The 12,625-nt window shown below is 57.0% G+C and overlaps 7 protein-coding genes across 7 annotated transcripts; 4 read left to right on the top strand and 3 right to left on the bottom strand.

The window, feature by feature from the left end:
* Nucleotides 1-24: 24 nt before the first annotated feature.
* CcaverHIS019_0312280 (uncharacterized protein) lies at nucleotides 25-1,239 on the bottom strand (the record flags this gene model as incomplete). Its single annotated transcript, XM_060599761.1, has 4 exons — nucleotides 25-402; nucleotides 435-727; nucleotides 786-909; nucleotides 1,162-1,239. The coding sequence occupies 4 exons, from the start codon at nucleotides 1,237-1,239 to the stop codon at nucleotides 25-27; spliced, it is 873 nt and encodes a 290-aa protein (XP_060456423.1).
* Nucleotides 1,240-1,904: 665 nt separating this feature from the next.
* Nucleotides 1,905-2,897, top strand: CcaverHIS019_0312270 (uncharacterized protein; the record flags this gene model as incomplete). The annotated part of the gene is made up of 1 exon (XM_060599760.1): nucleotides 1,905-2,897. One exon carries the CDS (start codon nucleotides 1,905-1,907, stop codon nucleotides 2,895-2,897), a length of 993 nt encoding a protein of 330 aa, XP_060456422.1.
* A 675-nt stretch (nucleotides 2,898-3,572) lies between these two features.
* Nucleotides 3,573-4,271, top strand: CcaverHIS019_0312260 (uncharacterized protein; the record flags this gene model as incomplete). Its single annotated transcript, XM_060599759.1, has 4 exons — nucleotides 3,573-3,686; nucleotides 3,718-3,799; nucleotides 3,831-3,956; nucleotides 4,003-4,271. 4 exons carry the CDS (start codon nucleotides 3,573-3,575, stop codon nucleotides 4,269-4,271), a joined length of 591 nt encoding a protein of 196 aa, XP_060456421.1.
* A 122-nt stretch (nucleotides 4,272-4,393) lies between these two features.
* CcaverHIS019_0312250 (uncharacterized protein) lies at nucleotides 4,394-5,646 on the bottom strand (the record flags this gene model as incomplete). Its single annotated transcript, XM_060599758.1, has 5 exons — nucleotides 4,394-4,596; nucleotides 4,630-4,746; nucleotides 4,790-5,239; nucleotides 5,281-5,490; nucleotides 5,535-5,646. 5 exons carry the CDS (start codon nucleotides 5,644-5,646, stop codon nucleotides 4,394-4,396), a joined length of 1,092 nt encoding a protein of 363 aa, XP_060456420.1.
* A 1,021-nt stretch (nucleotides 5,647-6,667) lies between these two features.
* Nucleotides 6,668-8,239, bottom strand: CcaverHIS019_0312240 (uncharacterized protein; the record flags this gene model as incomplete). Its single annotated transcript, XM_060599757.1, has 2 exons — nucleotides 6,668-7,202; nucleotides 7,239-8,239. The coding sequence occupies 2 exons, from the start codon at nucleotides 8,237-8,239 to the stop codon at nucleotides 6,668-6,670; spliced, it is 1,536 nt and encodes a 511-aa protein (XP_060456419.1).
* A 1,368-nt stretch (nucleotides 8,240-9,607) lies between these two features.
* On the top strand, nucleotides 9,608-10,254 carry CcaverHIS019_0312230 (uncharacterized protein; the record flags this gene model as incomplete). The annotated part of the gene is made up of 3 exons (XM_060599756.1): nucleotides 9,608-9,798; nucleotides 9,833-10,070; nucleotides 10,129-10,254. The coding sequence occupies 3 exons, from the start codon at nucleotides 9,608-9,610 to the stop codon at nucleotides 10,252-10,254; spliced, it is 555 nt and encodes a 184-aa protein (XP_060456418.1).
* A 444-nt stretch (nucleotides 10,255-10,698) lies between these two features.
* CcaverHIS019_0312220 (uncharacterized protein) lies at nucleotides 10,699-11,479 on the top strand (the record flags this gene model as incomplete). The annotated part of the gene is made up of 5 exons (XM_060599754.1): nucleotides 10,699-10,824; nucleotides 10,858-10,942; nucleotides 10,974-11,099; nucleotides 11,196-11,362; nucleotides 11,396-11,479. 5 exons carry the CDS (start codon nucleotides 10,699-10,701, stop codon nucleotides 11,477-11,479), a joined length of 588 nt encoding a protein of 195 aa, XP_060456417.1.
* Between the last annotated feature and the right edge of the window lie 1,146 nt (nucleotides 11,480-12,625).

The following is a 12,625-nucleotide window of genomic DNA, read 5'->3' as shown; positions in this document are numbered from 1 at the left end:
GCTGACGATCAGCGCAACCGTATCCTATGCTCGCCCCCGACCCCGTCCACGACCCCGTTTCGCTGCACCACGACCTCGGCTGGCCGGCGCCTTGCGTTTGCGGTCCTCCTCCACGTCCTCATCGCGAGGGAGTAGCGCTTCAACACCAGCCTCGTCCTCACCGATAGGTGGCAGTTCAAACGGTGGTGGCGCGTAGTTGTCCATCTGGGGATATTGCCCGCCGTCTCCGTCATCGGGACTCTTGGGCAGTTCGCCAGCCTCGGCTGCCCGTGCATGCACTCGATCTGCGAGTTCGTCAATCGCAGCAACATCAGACGCGATCGCCTCGTGCGGCCGAAGCGCAGCTGTGTCCGGTGCAGCCGTTGGCTTGTGGCGGGGTCCAATGCGTCCCTCGTTCACCCGCTACTGTCAGCAGATACAGCATGAGGGCTCACGTCGAGAATGGTCTTGCCCTGCGCGATGTGAGTGCGAGCAGCCGAGACAAGTGGGTGGCTCGGTGGTAGGTCCTTGATCAGGTGCCGGATCAGGCTCGAGGTGCCGGCAACATAGTCGGCGACGAGGGGAATGTCGTTCTGCGCCACCATCCACGCGCCGGATGAACTCTTGTTACGGGGCTCAAACGAGCACATCCTCCGTCCGCAAGGAAGGCAGCGGAGGAAACCGCCGTCGCGTAAGCCAGCGTAGCAGGCTTTGGGCTTCTTGCTGCTGCTGCATCCGTCACAACCGGCTGCTGTCAACTACTCCGCCAAGGGTCGATCGGTTGAGCCTGTAAGAAGACGACTCACGCTTCACGAGCGCCATCGGGACCTGCGGCTCGCCATTGTGGATGTGATATTTGCTCAAGACACTCTGGAGAAAGCGTGGGTTTTCGACTTTGGCGATACTCTGGTGCATCTGGTCGAGGAGGACCTGGGGTCAGCGTGGCCGACAGAAAGAAGCTGCTCATCGCGATGCCCAAAGTCGAGGAAGGCAAGGTGGTGGCGATCCCGCACTCTAGACTCTAGAAGAGATTACATCTGCCGCAACCGCAGTTACCGTCGAGGCAGCAGAGCTCGACAGCGTCTGCTATGTGACCCGTGGCCGTTGTTGATCCGAGTCGGTCGAAACGACGTCATTTCGAAATGGCCTTTCTAAGGCCTTAAAGGGAATTGAGTCACTCACCTCGACACCAGCGTCGTTCGCGGCAACAACCTCATAGTTTTGGTCGCCCATGGAGTGTTGATCTCCGATGTTGGGCATGATTGTGTTGTTGCTGTCGTTGATTGCGGTGAGAGAGGATGTAGGGAGGGAAGAGAGAATGATCGAATTAGATGTGGTATTCGACCAAAACCGATTGTTTGAGGGGGTCATTTGATCCCGTGTCTTTGGAGAACAATGACGTTTTAGACTTGTTTGAGTCAATTTGTCAACAACAACAGTCCACTACATCAACAAAAAGCTAAAAGACCAGGTGAAGAGACTGGATTCTCATATGAACAGGTGATAACGAATCTACATTGACAAGCAATTCAGATAGCAAGAGACCTGGAATGCAACGCGTTCGTGTGACTTGGCCTAGGTGAGACGAAGGCATAACAGCATGTCTGGACGCCACTCGTCCTGCAATGCCCCATTAGAGCAGCCATCATCGCAGCAACATTACCTGTACGAACACTTGTGTGGCGCGAAGGCGGCTCCGAACCTCTCTCACCAGTCTCGCTCACCACTCGACGATATCGACGTGCTGGTTCAGACGAACCCGAGTCGGAATCGATCACGTTGATTGCGACGGAAGCATGTCTCCAGTCACATGACGCGCTCCACCCGATCTCTGCACGAGCTACGCATCTCCCCAAACTCAACCTCGCTTCCCTTCTCTACTCTACTCACCTCTCCACAGTACTCATTTCCTTGCAAGCTCACAAATGTGTCTCGACGCAAACGCGTTCCCTCATATCCTCGACGCAGTCATTGACGCGTGCGATACCGGCAGCCTTATCGCCCTCCGGCCCGTCTCTCAATCTCTCTGTGCGCGTGTCGACGCCCTCCTCTTCGCGCACATTGTCGTGACTTACGCGCCCTCCCGCCTCCGCTCTTCCCAATCAGGACCCGGCGAGATCATCTTGACCACGCCGTGCGGCCACAGCCTCCCTACCCCACCACTTCCCACTCTGGCAGGATCCTGCGCATCTCTCAACTCCACCCTCCGCCCTATGTTGCGACACACCCGCGCCGCAACCATTCGGTCCATGAGCCTCATAGCCGCAACGACCCTCGCTCCGCTCCTACCCCGTCTCGAGGTTGTCCACCGGTTTGCTGCACAGCCCTGGGACAGCCCGCTCCTCAAGGCCAAGATGTATGTTGACCACGTCGACTTTGGCCGCCCCGCAATGCCCGGCGGTATGCCCCTCGGCTACGTACCAGACGACCTTGACGCGCTCGTGTTCCGCTTCTCCATCGACACGGCGCATTATCCTCCACATGTCGATCACCCTCCATTTCCTGGTGGTGGTGCACCTGAACGCCTTCCCGTGATCGAGGAGCTGGACCCGCCGCATATTCCCACGATCACAGTCGTCGCGGACCCAATGGGGCCGATGTGGGCGAACTGCGCCGCGTTTACGGGAGCTGTGACCCGGCGACTGTGCCGCGCGCATCCTCGATCCCTTACTCTCGTCGCGTTCGACGAGCTCGGCTCAGCCATCCCTACCGCAGATTACAAACTTGACGACTACGGCGACGGTATGGACGTCGAGACACGCGCCGGGTTAATCGAGTACGCGCAGTGGGGCCTCAACAGGGCGCAAGTGGAGGTGCGGAAGCTCACCATCCTTAGCAGGGCAGAGTGGGAGGCAGGGCTTAATGACCTTGAGCGATTAGAGGGGCCTCGTGGGCGGGCCGTGGTTGTTCATACCTAATGGGGGGCTACCGAGCTGGCCTGGAGGGATACCCAGACACGAGGAAGATGCGCCGCAGCCTGTTCATACGCCAGTGATAGAAGGCATGAAACACTTGGCGGGCCGCATGTGGACGGATGTCTGCTACAGCTTAGAAGCAGAAGAAGGGCGAAAGGCGCACTGGCGCACCGGCGGTGCACGTGTCCACCTGCAGACTTGCAACAGCTGGCCGAGTTGGGAATCGAACCCAAGACCTCAGCAAGTCGCTTGTTGACCATCAGCTTTGAGAAGCCTGGTCATAGATGCGAATGGTGCGCTCTGCGCGTCGAGCTACACGCCCTACAGCTGTCCAGCTCGGTTTCCTAGCTCTCTTTTCCTCGAAATGGTGGCCTCCATCGTCCTCAACCCCGACCATTTCTGGTCTTATCTGGCCTGATAAGACCGAATCAAAGCATCCCACACCACATCTGGACCAGGCTTCAGCAGGGTTCAAGCATGAGACCGTTGTGAAGGTACGGAATCCAGCCACTCGACTGTCCTCAGTTTCGAGTTGCAGATTGGACATTCCTTCGGCCCAAAACAATACGTGCCCGATACAATGACGTCAAACTGACCGACCTCAGTCCGAACAGAGCACGTCGAGCAACCCCCAGCTCTCCAGATCAGTAGATACAAGTCTCTATCACACTCTTCATCATGGAGTCGCACGCAGACCTCGTCCCCGTCCGCCCTCCGCTCGCGCTCTTTGGGCGCAATGTCCGCTCCGTAATTACGCAGGTCACTGTCCTCGAAGACATGTTCCCCTCCGGCGTAAGTGCCACTCAAGGCTGGCTGATAGCAGGACAACTATACCGTGACTGACTCGGACGGGAGCACGATCATCCGCGCCAAAGCCGAGGAGTGGTCGCGGCTGAACAAAAAAGGTAGGTAGCGATGAGAGGGAGCTGACGACAGTTGTTTACGACGATATGTTACGGCCCCTTGGCGAGATTAGCAACAAGGCACTGTCGCTGCGCCAGATCGTCGAGTTTACTAGCAACTCTGGTGAACTTCTTCTCGAGGCTAGCTTTCATGCTGGTAGTGAGTGACCCCCACAAAGAGGGACAGGAAATGAACTGACGACCAGCTAACGGCTTGCCCAGTTTCCGTGCGAAAATGGGCGATAAACTCGAAATGGCCGTTGTCGGCGATTGGAAGCAACACGCAGCTGACATCGTGACCAGCGATGGCATTCTACTCGCGCGCGGGAGCCACGAGAACGAGTGGAAGGAAGGCGATCCCGCCATCCCACAGAGGCAGTACAAGCTCGATGTGGCACCTGGCGTTGACCTCGCACTCGTGGCGATCGTGAGCCTCTGCCTCGACATGGTCCACATGCGCGTGGAGAAGAAGTAACTGAGTGAGCGAATGCAATGAGGTTGTACAATCTCATCTCCGTCTGTTTAAAGCCTGCTACTGAACTCTCACTCCTCCAGATTATCGTTGCTCATCTCAACCATTTCATTCCAAGCCTTGCCTCACAGCTTGCCGCCGTTCTGCTCGAGGACGAGCACGCTGCGGAACTTGGCCTTGCCCTTGTTCGAGTTGACGATGGCCTTGTTCATGTCCTCCCACTTGTACTTCTGAACCCACGGCTCGATCTTCTTGTCCGCCGCAAGCTGAAGAAGCTCCTTGAGGTCGCTGGGCGAGGCAATGTTCGAGCCCGAAACGGCGATAGATCCTGCCGTAAGCCTCCTTCTCATTGAGGACCTACCGAAGATGAGCTGCGTCGCGCTGATCTGAATAGGCGTAACAACGACGCCAACGAGGCAGAACGTGCCCTCTGGCTTGACGAGAGTAGCGTACGCCTCAAGGTCGAGCGAAGGAGGGTCTAGTTTGTCAGCACACGTCTCGTCTTCTTGAGAGAGACTCACTAATAGTGCTAATCACAAGGTCGACAGAACGCGCGTGCGCGGCCAGGTCAGCCTTGAGGTCCGAGCCGGTGGGAATGAAATGGTCCGCCCCAAGCTCAAGGGCCTCGGTCCTCTTGGCCTCACCGCGCGAGATGGCGGTTACCTCGGCGCCCATGGCCTTGGCGATCTTGATAGCCATGTGGCCCACGCCACCAATACCGAGAACGCCAACTTTGGGCGCCTTGTGAGGTACCCCGAAACGCTTGAACGGCGCAAACACGGTCATACCCGCACACATAAAGCTGGTGGCCTGGGCGGGGTCAACACCGTCGGGGACGGGGATGACGAAGCGCGAGGGGCCGCGCCAGTGGGTTGCAAAGCCGCCGTAGCTCTGCTGGCCCTTGTTGATGCCGCGCGAGTACTTGCCTACGCCGAACGTGTAAAGGAAATCGGGGCAGAAATTGTCCTTACCTAATCGTCAGCACGCTAACAGGCACCAGCGGTAGACTCACCAGCGACACACCACTCGCACTCGCGACAGCAGTCGCACTGGGCTCCAACGCCAACACGATCGCCGACCTTGACGCCGGTGGCCTTGGGACCGACACGAACGACTTGGCCAACAATCTCGTGGCCGCACACGATCGGACCGTTGTAGGGTCCCCAGTGTCCGGCAAGCTGCGACGTGTCGGTCGCGCAGATACCGGTGTACTGGACCTTGACTGGGGTTAGCCCAAATCGTCATCTGTGATAGCCCTGTACTCACCATCGACGTAGTCGTCGTCAAAGGCGGGAGGGTTAAAGTCGACGAGCTTCATGTGGCCTTGGACGCTGTCTGGCCCGTAGCCGGCCCAGCCCTGGAAAGTGTAGTCGGACATGTCTAGGTGTTGAAGCTGTTGGGGGTGTTGGAGGCTGTGAAAGTGAAGAAGAGAGTGAGAGGTGAGAGTAGTAAGGATTGTGAATAGCAAACGTGAGTCTTATATATACTTGGCTTCAGAGTACTGACAGCTCAGATTGACGTCTCGCTAGTGACGAATGTGTGCGAGAAGATTACCTATCTATCTGCCTGTCGGCTCATCTGCAGCGCCTCGATCTCGGACCTCGGGCACCCCAAAGACGCTGCTGGGCTACGGTGGTCCTGACCAAGCAGTGGCTTGTCGTTCCGCATGTTGTTCTGCTGTTCCGCAGATATGTCAAAGGGTTGTGGATTAAGATCTAAGAGGATGGAAAGAAGCGAACGAAGAGGGTGGAGGTTGACCAAATTGGCCAAGATGGCTGATGCAAGCAACCTCCACCCCGAGGGCAGCCGAACTCTTGCCGGACACTCGGCGACGGCTTATAACGTCTCTGGCAGATACGCTAGTGTTGTCATCGACACGACGCGCGTACAAGACGTGATCGCTGACGATGCTGACCACCTGTTGAAGCTGCGTAAGCTGATTGAGTCTGGCAGCCGTCGGCCCTACCACCAGGGCTCAAGAGCTCAAGACGGTTAAACTTGAACAGCCGTCAAGCTTAGGTGCAGTAGACGTCACGGAGACCCCGCAGACCCCGTAGAGCTGTTGTGATCTATGGCCAGGGAAGTTTCAGATGGGGGCAACGAGGCTCCGTTGGACTGACGAGGCACGATAGGATTCCGCCTGTGCGACAGGGTGAAGGGTGACGAGAAATAAACCCAAAAAAAAATGGGAGGGCTGGCACACCCCCGACGCCGAGAAAACGCGAGTGCGGGAACCCCAGCAAGCCTGAAACTCTCTTCCCGGCCCCGATATTCGCGTATCGTATCTGAAACCTCATGTACAGTAGGATGCTTGTGATCCAGAGTCTAGCAGGCAGTGCATAGAATCTATACAACAGCTATGGCACCAAGTTATCGTCCCCTGTCACATGAATAACTCGTCACAACTGCGGTCGCGGTAGAGGCGGAGATATCGGCGGCGACTGTGGCAAGTCTGAGCGCCGTCGCTCCTCCCATTCGGGCCGATATACCGGTGGCAGGACCTCGACAACAACCTCCTCGCCGTTCTCGACGCGAATCTCGCCGCCGTCTTCGGCGTGCTCAACAACATGACGTGTGCGGCGCTGGCGGCGTGGGCGCCGAGGCATTCCATCTGGGTCCATCGACTTTTGCTCTGTGCTTCCCGACAAGGACGAGTCGCCACTAATTCCACGAGAGCCATTGCGGTACGAGTCACCGCTCATTGTCCGATCTCCACTCATGCTGTTGTCGGCGCTCAACATGCGACTGTTCTGGCGCGAACCACCATTGGCCAGGAGGTTGAGCTTGGCCTCGTACTCGGCATGCAAGTCGGACGAATCGGTACCAAACTGCGTCGGCGAACTGCTACGCGGCACAGCCATGGAGCCTAGCATGCGCTTGTCCGGCAGCGGCTGGGTCTCTGCGCTCTCGTCCACAATAAAAGCGTCTGGCGTTCTGGAGTCAGCTTCAAGTCAAACACGTTGTTCATACTCTTTGTGCTGGCGTTTGCGTCGTCTCCACCAGAGCGCAAACCCGATGGCTGCCAAGATGAGGAAGCCACCGACGAGGCCGCCTACGAGGCCACCAATGAGTGCCGCGTTACTCTTCTTCTTGGCGACAGGAACGATGCCGTCCTTGTAGTACGAGCAGTACGTGATCGAGTTGAGGATCATTTGATTGTTGCCGGGAGCGCTCAGCGTGAGTTGGTATAGGTCGGTCGGGTCCAGCGGGGCCTGGTAAACAATCATGTCCTTGGCTTCATACGAGCGTAACGAGTTGAGGTTCATCTGTTGAAAGTTGAGAGGAGTTATGCCGCGAGACATGAAGAGGTTGAACGTGTTGGCGTTCATGGGGCCCGACACTGAGCTCGCGTTGACCCATACAAAACTCGTGTTCTGTGGCAGCGTCGCTATCACCGCACCACCCCAAGCGCTCTGCTCGTCGGTGCCAAAGGTCCACGCGCCGCCCTGGAAGCTGAGCTCCAGGCTAGAGTTCTTGGTAAACGACTCTGTGACGCAGTGTACTTCTTCCCAGCTCTTCGCCTCGGTATACAGTCCGCTCTCGATTGTGACGCTGTCGAACTGGAGGCTGTCATTTGCAGGAACACTGTTGATCAGAGCAAAAGTGTAGGCCATCTTGTTGGTCCGATAAGGGAAGACCCAGTTGTTGTCGCCTAGGTCGAGAGGATTGGAGCGGCCGGCGACAATCATGGACGCAGGTGGGTCCTTTGAGCCCGATCCAGCCCCGCTGATGTGGGTATACACCCACGCAGCGGTGCCTGCGCCGTAGAACGACATGTTGGAGGTGGGTCCACTGATCCAAGGCAGTCCGTCTGGCCCACCATCGCTCCAGTTGCCGCGATATGTGAAGAATGGCGAGACGGCAGGTATCGACAAGTTGAAGTAGACATCGGGATCACGTAGTGAGAACGGGCTCACGTACTGCGCCGCGACGGGTACTAGCAAGCCCGCGATGGCGAGAGCGCCGAGCATCGTGTAGAGTCGTGAGATGATGGTGAATAGACAACTTGCTGGCTTGGCGATGCATGGTTGGCTACTAAATTGATGCGCCGGTGCCAGTTACCTGGTCCCCACCAGCCGAGGTGGGCCGGCTTGTTGGCGGATCGGCAGAGTGCCAGTGCCAGATTGCGCGAGACATGGGTCTGACCTGGATTTAACAATGCCCTACCATGCCAGCATGCCGTGAGAAGCCCCAGGTCTGGGTCCAGGGAGTCAGAGTCACCCGCCAGTTGCAGAGCGTTGGCACTTTGTTGGGACCTGGGGGATCGCCCCATTCTAAACCTTCTCGAAATACCTGTAGTGTGTTGGCCTATCGTGAGAGGCATTGAGAGTCTGGGAGAGGGGCATGGCGTATCCTCGCGACCTGATAATGCAAACCTGAGGTCTCACTGGGGCTACCTTGCAGGCTAGCGAAGAGGAACCGAGTGGTTCCCCTACACCCTAGCCCTAGTGCCTGTATTCTCAACTGCAGGAATCTCCTCATCTTGATCTCGGCAGTACTTTGTCCCACCATTATTCATGATTCCCGTAACTAACCAGGCACCAGGAGCGGCTGTGGATACTCAAACCGCCAAGGACAAAGTGAGGCTGTCTTGGACCAAGCCAGGCCGTGGTGCTGACTTTATAAACGCGCACCATTCATTTTCTGCGGGGTTAGAGTTACACTCATTAGACATGATCATGTGAGCATGAACGGGGTGGAACAGGGTGGAGCCCACTGTATGTATTTGCAACCTCACCCACCCTACGATGCCAAGACACCAGACACCATTACGACTCCACAGACTGAGTTGTCGACTTGGTAAACTCGGGCTACCAAACAGCGAGAGGAAGACGACGCTGTCAAGGAATGCGGGCACTTTGCGGGCATTTTGCTGCGATGGTACTGATTGGTGGAGCTAAGAACCGGGCTACCGTAGTAGTTGGAGTAGATGCATAAAACGATGGTGTATATCGCCCTCAAGTAGACTGTAAAAATGACGTGTATTTATTGATGTATGTGATTCTCAACACGACTGTGCCCGGCCATGACGTAATGGCAATGTGGGATCTCCGCCAGCTACAGTTTCTTGGCAACAGTTGGGCACAGCATAGCAATTCAAAAGACAAACAAGTCTTGGCACGTAGTATCAACCATCAAAAGCCACAGAATGACGACCCTCCATGGCTACCACGAGCAACTCTCTCCAGCGCCAACGGAATCTCTCCAGTCTCTCCAGTCCAGCAACCATACAACCTCAACACAAACAACAGCTACCACCTCCCCCCACTGATCCTCTGAAGCGCCGGCTTACGACCCCTCTCTCTCTCTCTCCCACTCCACTCCCACTCCCACCCACCATGCCATCTCCCCCCGCCCTTCGCATCACAACCGACTCCCTCGGCCTCCTCTTCACTCTCGTGACCGGCGCCATGGCGATTGCCACCGTGTGCATCACCGGTCAGCACGAGCTTATCATGAGCGCGTATGGTAATGCGTACATCGCCCAGAGTGCCTGGGCCTTCTTCGCCACCGTGTTGTACATATCTGAGTGAGCCTCCCCCCTCTGCCCCAACTGACCTCAGCCTCGTCGTGACGGCGGTAAAGCCCAGCTCGAGGGTTACCTCCCTCCTCTCCGCCTCTGTGTGGCGCGGCTTCCTCGTCGTATCAGGAACCGCCATCATGGGATACTACTGCATCGTATTCACCGCTGTGCCCGAGTGCATCGCCCGCACCCCTCCATATCAGCGTACCACCAGCACGGACGCCAACTGCCTGCTTCCGCTTGCATCGGGAATTGTCGGGTGGATCACTGTCGTTATTGTGAGTCTTCAGATCCAGACAAGCAGAAGGAGAAGGAGAAGGCTGAGGCTGATTACAGCTCGCCTTGTCGCTCGTGGTCGAGATCTGCACTCTTCGTGGCCAGTCGAACGATTGGTGCGCCCCGCTCGCCGCCCTCCAGACAGCCGAGGATGACGCGTTGCTCAATTCCGTGGCCAAGGACTAGACCTAGACCGTCAGAGGTCTACCCGCACAGCATGGTGTGCACTGTTTAGATTTCGCTACTACTACAGCACCATAATCGCACTACAGCACCACAATCGTACTACATCACCCTCATAATATCTAATGTATTTACCCACCGTACAATGTGCGACACCGACTCTGTTTGTCACGCCAGTCCGATCAGAGGTGTCCATCGCACCAAAGCATCTCTTCGGTATCGCGGTGATACCGAGATCCGCGGCGCACGAGCCGTCGAGCAACATCGCCCTGTTGACGCCCAACCCGCAACACTGCAACACTGACAACATTGATGCTGACTCGGCCGACGCACACAACAAAAGCATGCCCAAAGCTACAGCTTCTCACGCCACTGCTTGTGGTTCTTAAACCCCACACACTTGGCTCTTCCCCACTTCTCGCCACTCCCGCACCTATCACTATCGCCATGCTCCCCAACACACTTACGGCGTTCCTCCAAGTGCTCCCTAAGCTCTCCAAGCCACTAGGCAGTGGCAACTACGCCGCAGCCGAGATGACACTCGTCATGAAACGTGGCGCGATGAGCTCCAGCGTGATCCGCCACCCTCACTCTGGCTAACTCCAGGCTGATACCATAATCATGGACATGGACAGCGTCCCCCGGCTCCTTCTCGTGCGCCGGCGCTCTCTCTACGGCCAAGACCGCCGCGGTCCGTCCCTCCCATATGAAGCTGATGACAGACGTGACCGATGCCAAAGGAGCCGTTCTGTACTCGCTCGCCGAGAATCACCTCACTTTCGGTCGCGGGATCGTGGGCAGCGATCGTGGGCGTGCCGTCCGTTTAGGTGTCAAGCGCATGTGGGCCGGTGAGTATTCGACTCACTCCATGAGATGAGACCTAACGCCTCCGGGACATGCCAACATCTCGCAACCACTCTTACGAATCTCCCTTATCCTCATAGCATCAACTTCCGCGAAGGTCATCACTGCCAAGGTCGAGCACAACGGTGTCCCCCACAGCCTCCTCCTACAAGGTAGCATGGATAGCGCCACGGTCATCCTCGAGGATGGCTCACCAGTCGCCCGCATCAGAACCTATTGCAATGGATTCTCCGCCCCACGAGGCTCGGTAAGCGTATTTCCTTCACACCGCTGACACCAGGTCTGCCTGACGATCGCGCCTGGCGTCGACATTGGCCTCGCTGCCGCTCTCGCCCTGTGCTTCGACGAGTGCAGCTGGTGCTAGGACGCGTCAAGGGAAAGAGAAGAATAACAGCAAATATCAGAACGCCCAGAGACATGAGCTCGGCAGTAGGTGACGCATGCATCTATCCTTGTCACACCTGCGCCTGAGATAAGCCCTGTCTACCCTCTGTCGTCAGCCATGCCCCAAAACGCCCGACGCACCTATTTGTCCGTGGCGAACATACCGTCCTGCCGCTCCCGCTACGCAATCTTGTGCTCGGTGTCGCCCGAGCCGTAGTGGTGCCCCATACCGTGGTCCGAGTGGTGCTTGTGGCTCCCCAGTCGGCCTGAACCTCGTCTACACGTATACGCGAGGACTTTCTCATTCCGCGAGGCGCGGAGAGAAGGGAATCGAAGGCCGACCAATTTTCAGCCAAAGTGCGTCTAATAGGTCGTGTAGCTCAGGGGTAGAGCGCACCATTCGCATTACTCCAGCGATTTGCTGAGGTCTTGGGTTCGATTCCCAACTCGTCCAGTTTTTGCCTTCGGTAGTTTCAATCCTCACTCCGTTTCTTGACGCAGAGGTTGTAGCAAGAGCCGTCAAGAGGAAATAACCGGAACAATCGTGCAACCATCTACTCCCTGTTCCTCTGCAGCATATACATCGCTCATTCTGGCCGATACGGCGGAATTAGTACATCCGCCAATTGCATCAGACATGGGGGCGTGTAGCTCAGTTGGTAGAGCGTGTCATTAGCATCTTCTGAATAGATTGTTCTTGACAAGGTCTTTGGTTCGATTCCTAACCCGTCCACAACACGAATCTTTTGTTCCGACTGGATGGAGGAATGCCGGCCCGGGTTGTAACCGGTTGCTGGAAGCCGAGAACCGAGAAAGCAAAGTCGCGTCGAGATCTGCATGAGACGACGTCTTCCAACAATGCGATGCCACCTGTGCCATGCTGCACATGGTGCCGACGCCGAGACACATGTGGCCCGTGCACAGCTGCACGGCTCCGCCATGGCTCCGAACAGGCCAGCGACGCACCATGTGGGTCTCTTCGGGAGTGGTGGGGAGGACAATGCAAGGCGCACATTCGTAGTTGCCTGTGTACGACCCCAAACCAGACGCCAGCAATGCCATGGCCGCCCACAAGATACTGCCCAGGCCGTTGGCGATATCGACTGACCCGAATGATCTCCGGCTA

The sequence above is a fragment of the Cutaneotrichosporon cavernicola genome (assembly GCF_030864355.1).
Source record: "Cutaneotrichosporon cavernicola HIS019 DNA, chromosome: 3".
In the NCBI taxonomy this organism is placed as follows: Eukaryota; Fungi; Basidiomycota; class Tremellomycetes; order Trichosporonales; family Trichosporonaceae; genus Cutaneotrichosporon; species Cutaneotrichosporon cavernicola.
Note: the sequence above shows the minus strand (reverse complement) of the source record. Positions and strands in the feature narration are given on the sequence as shown.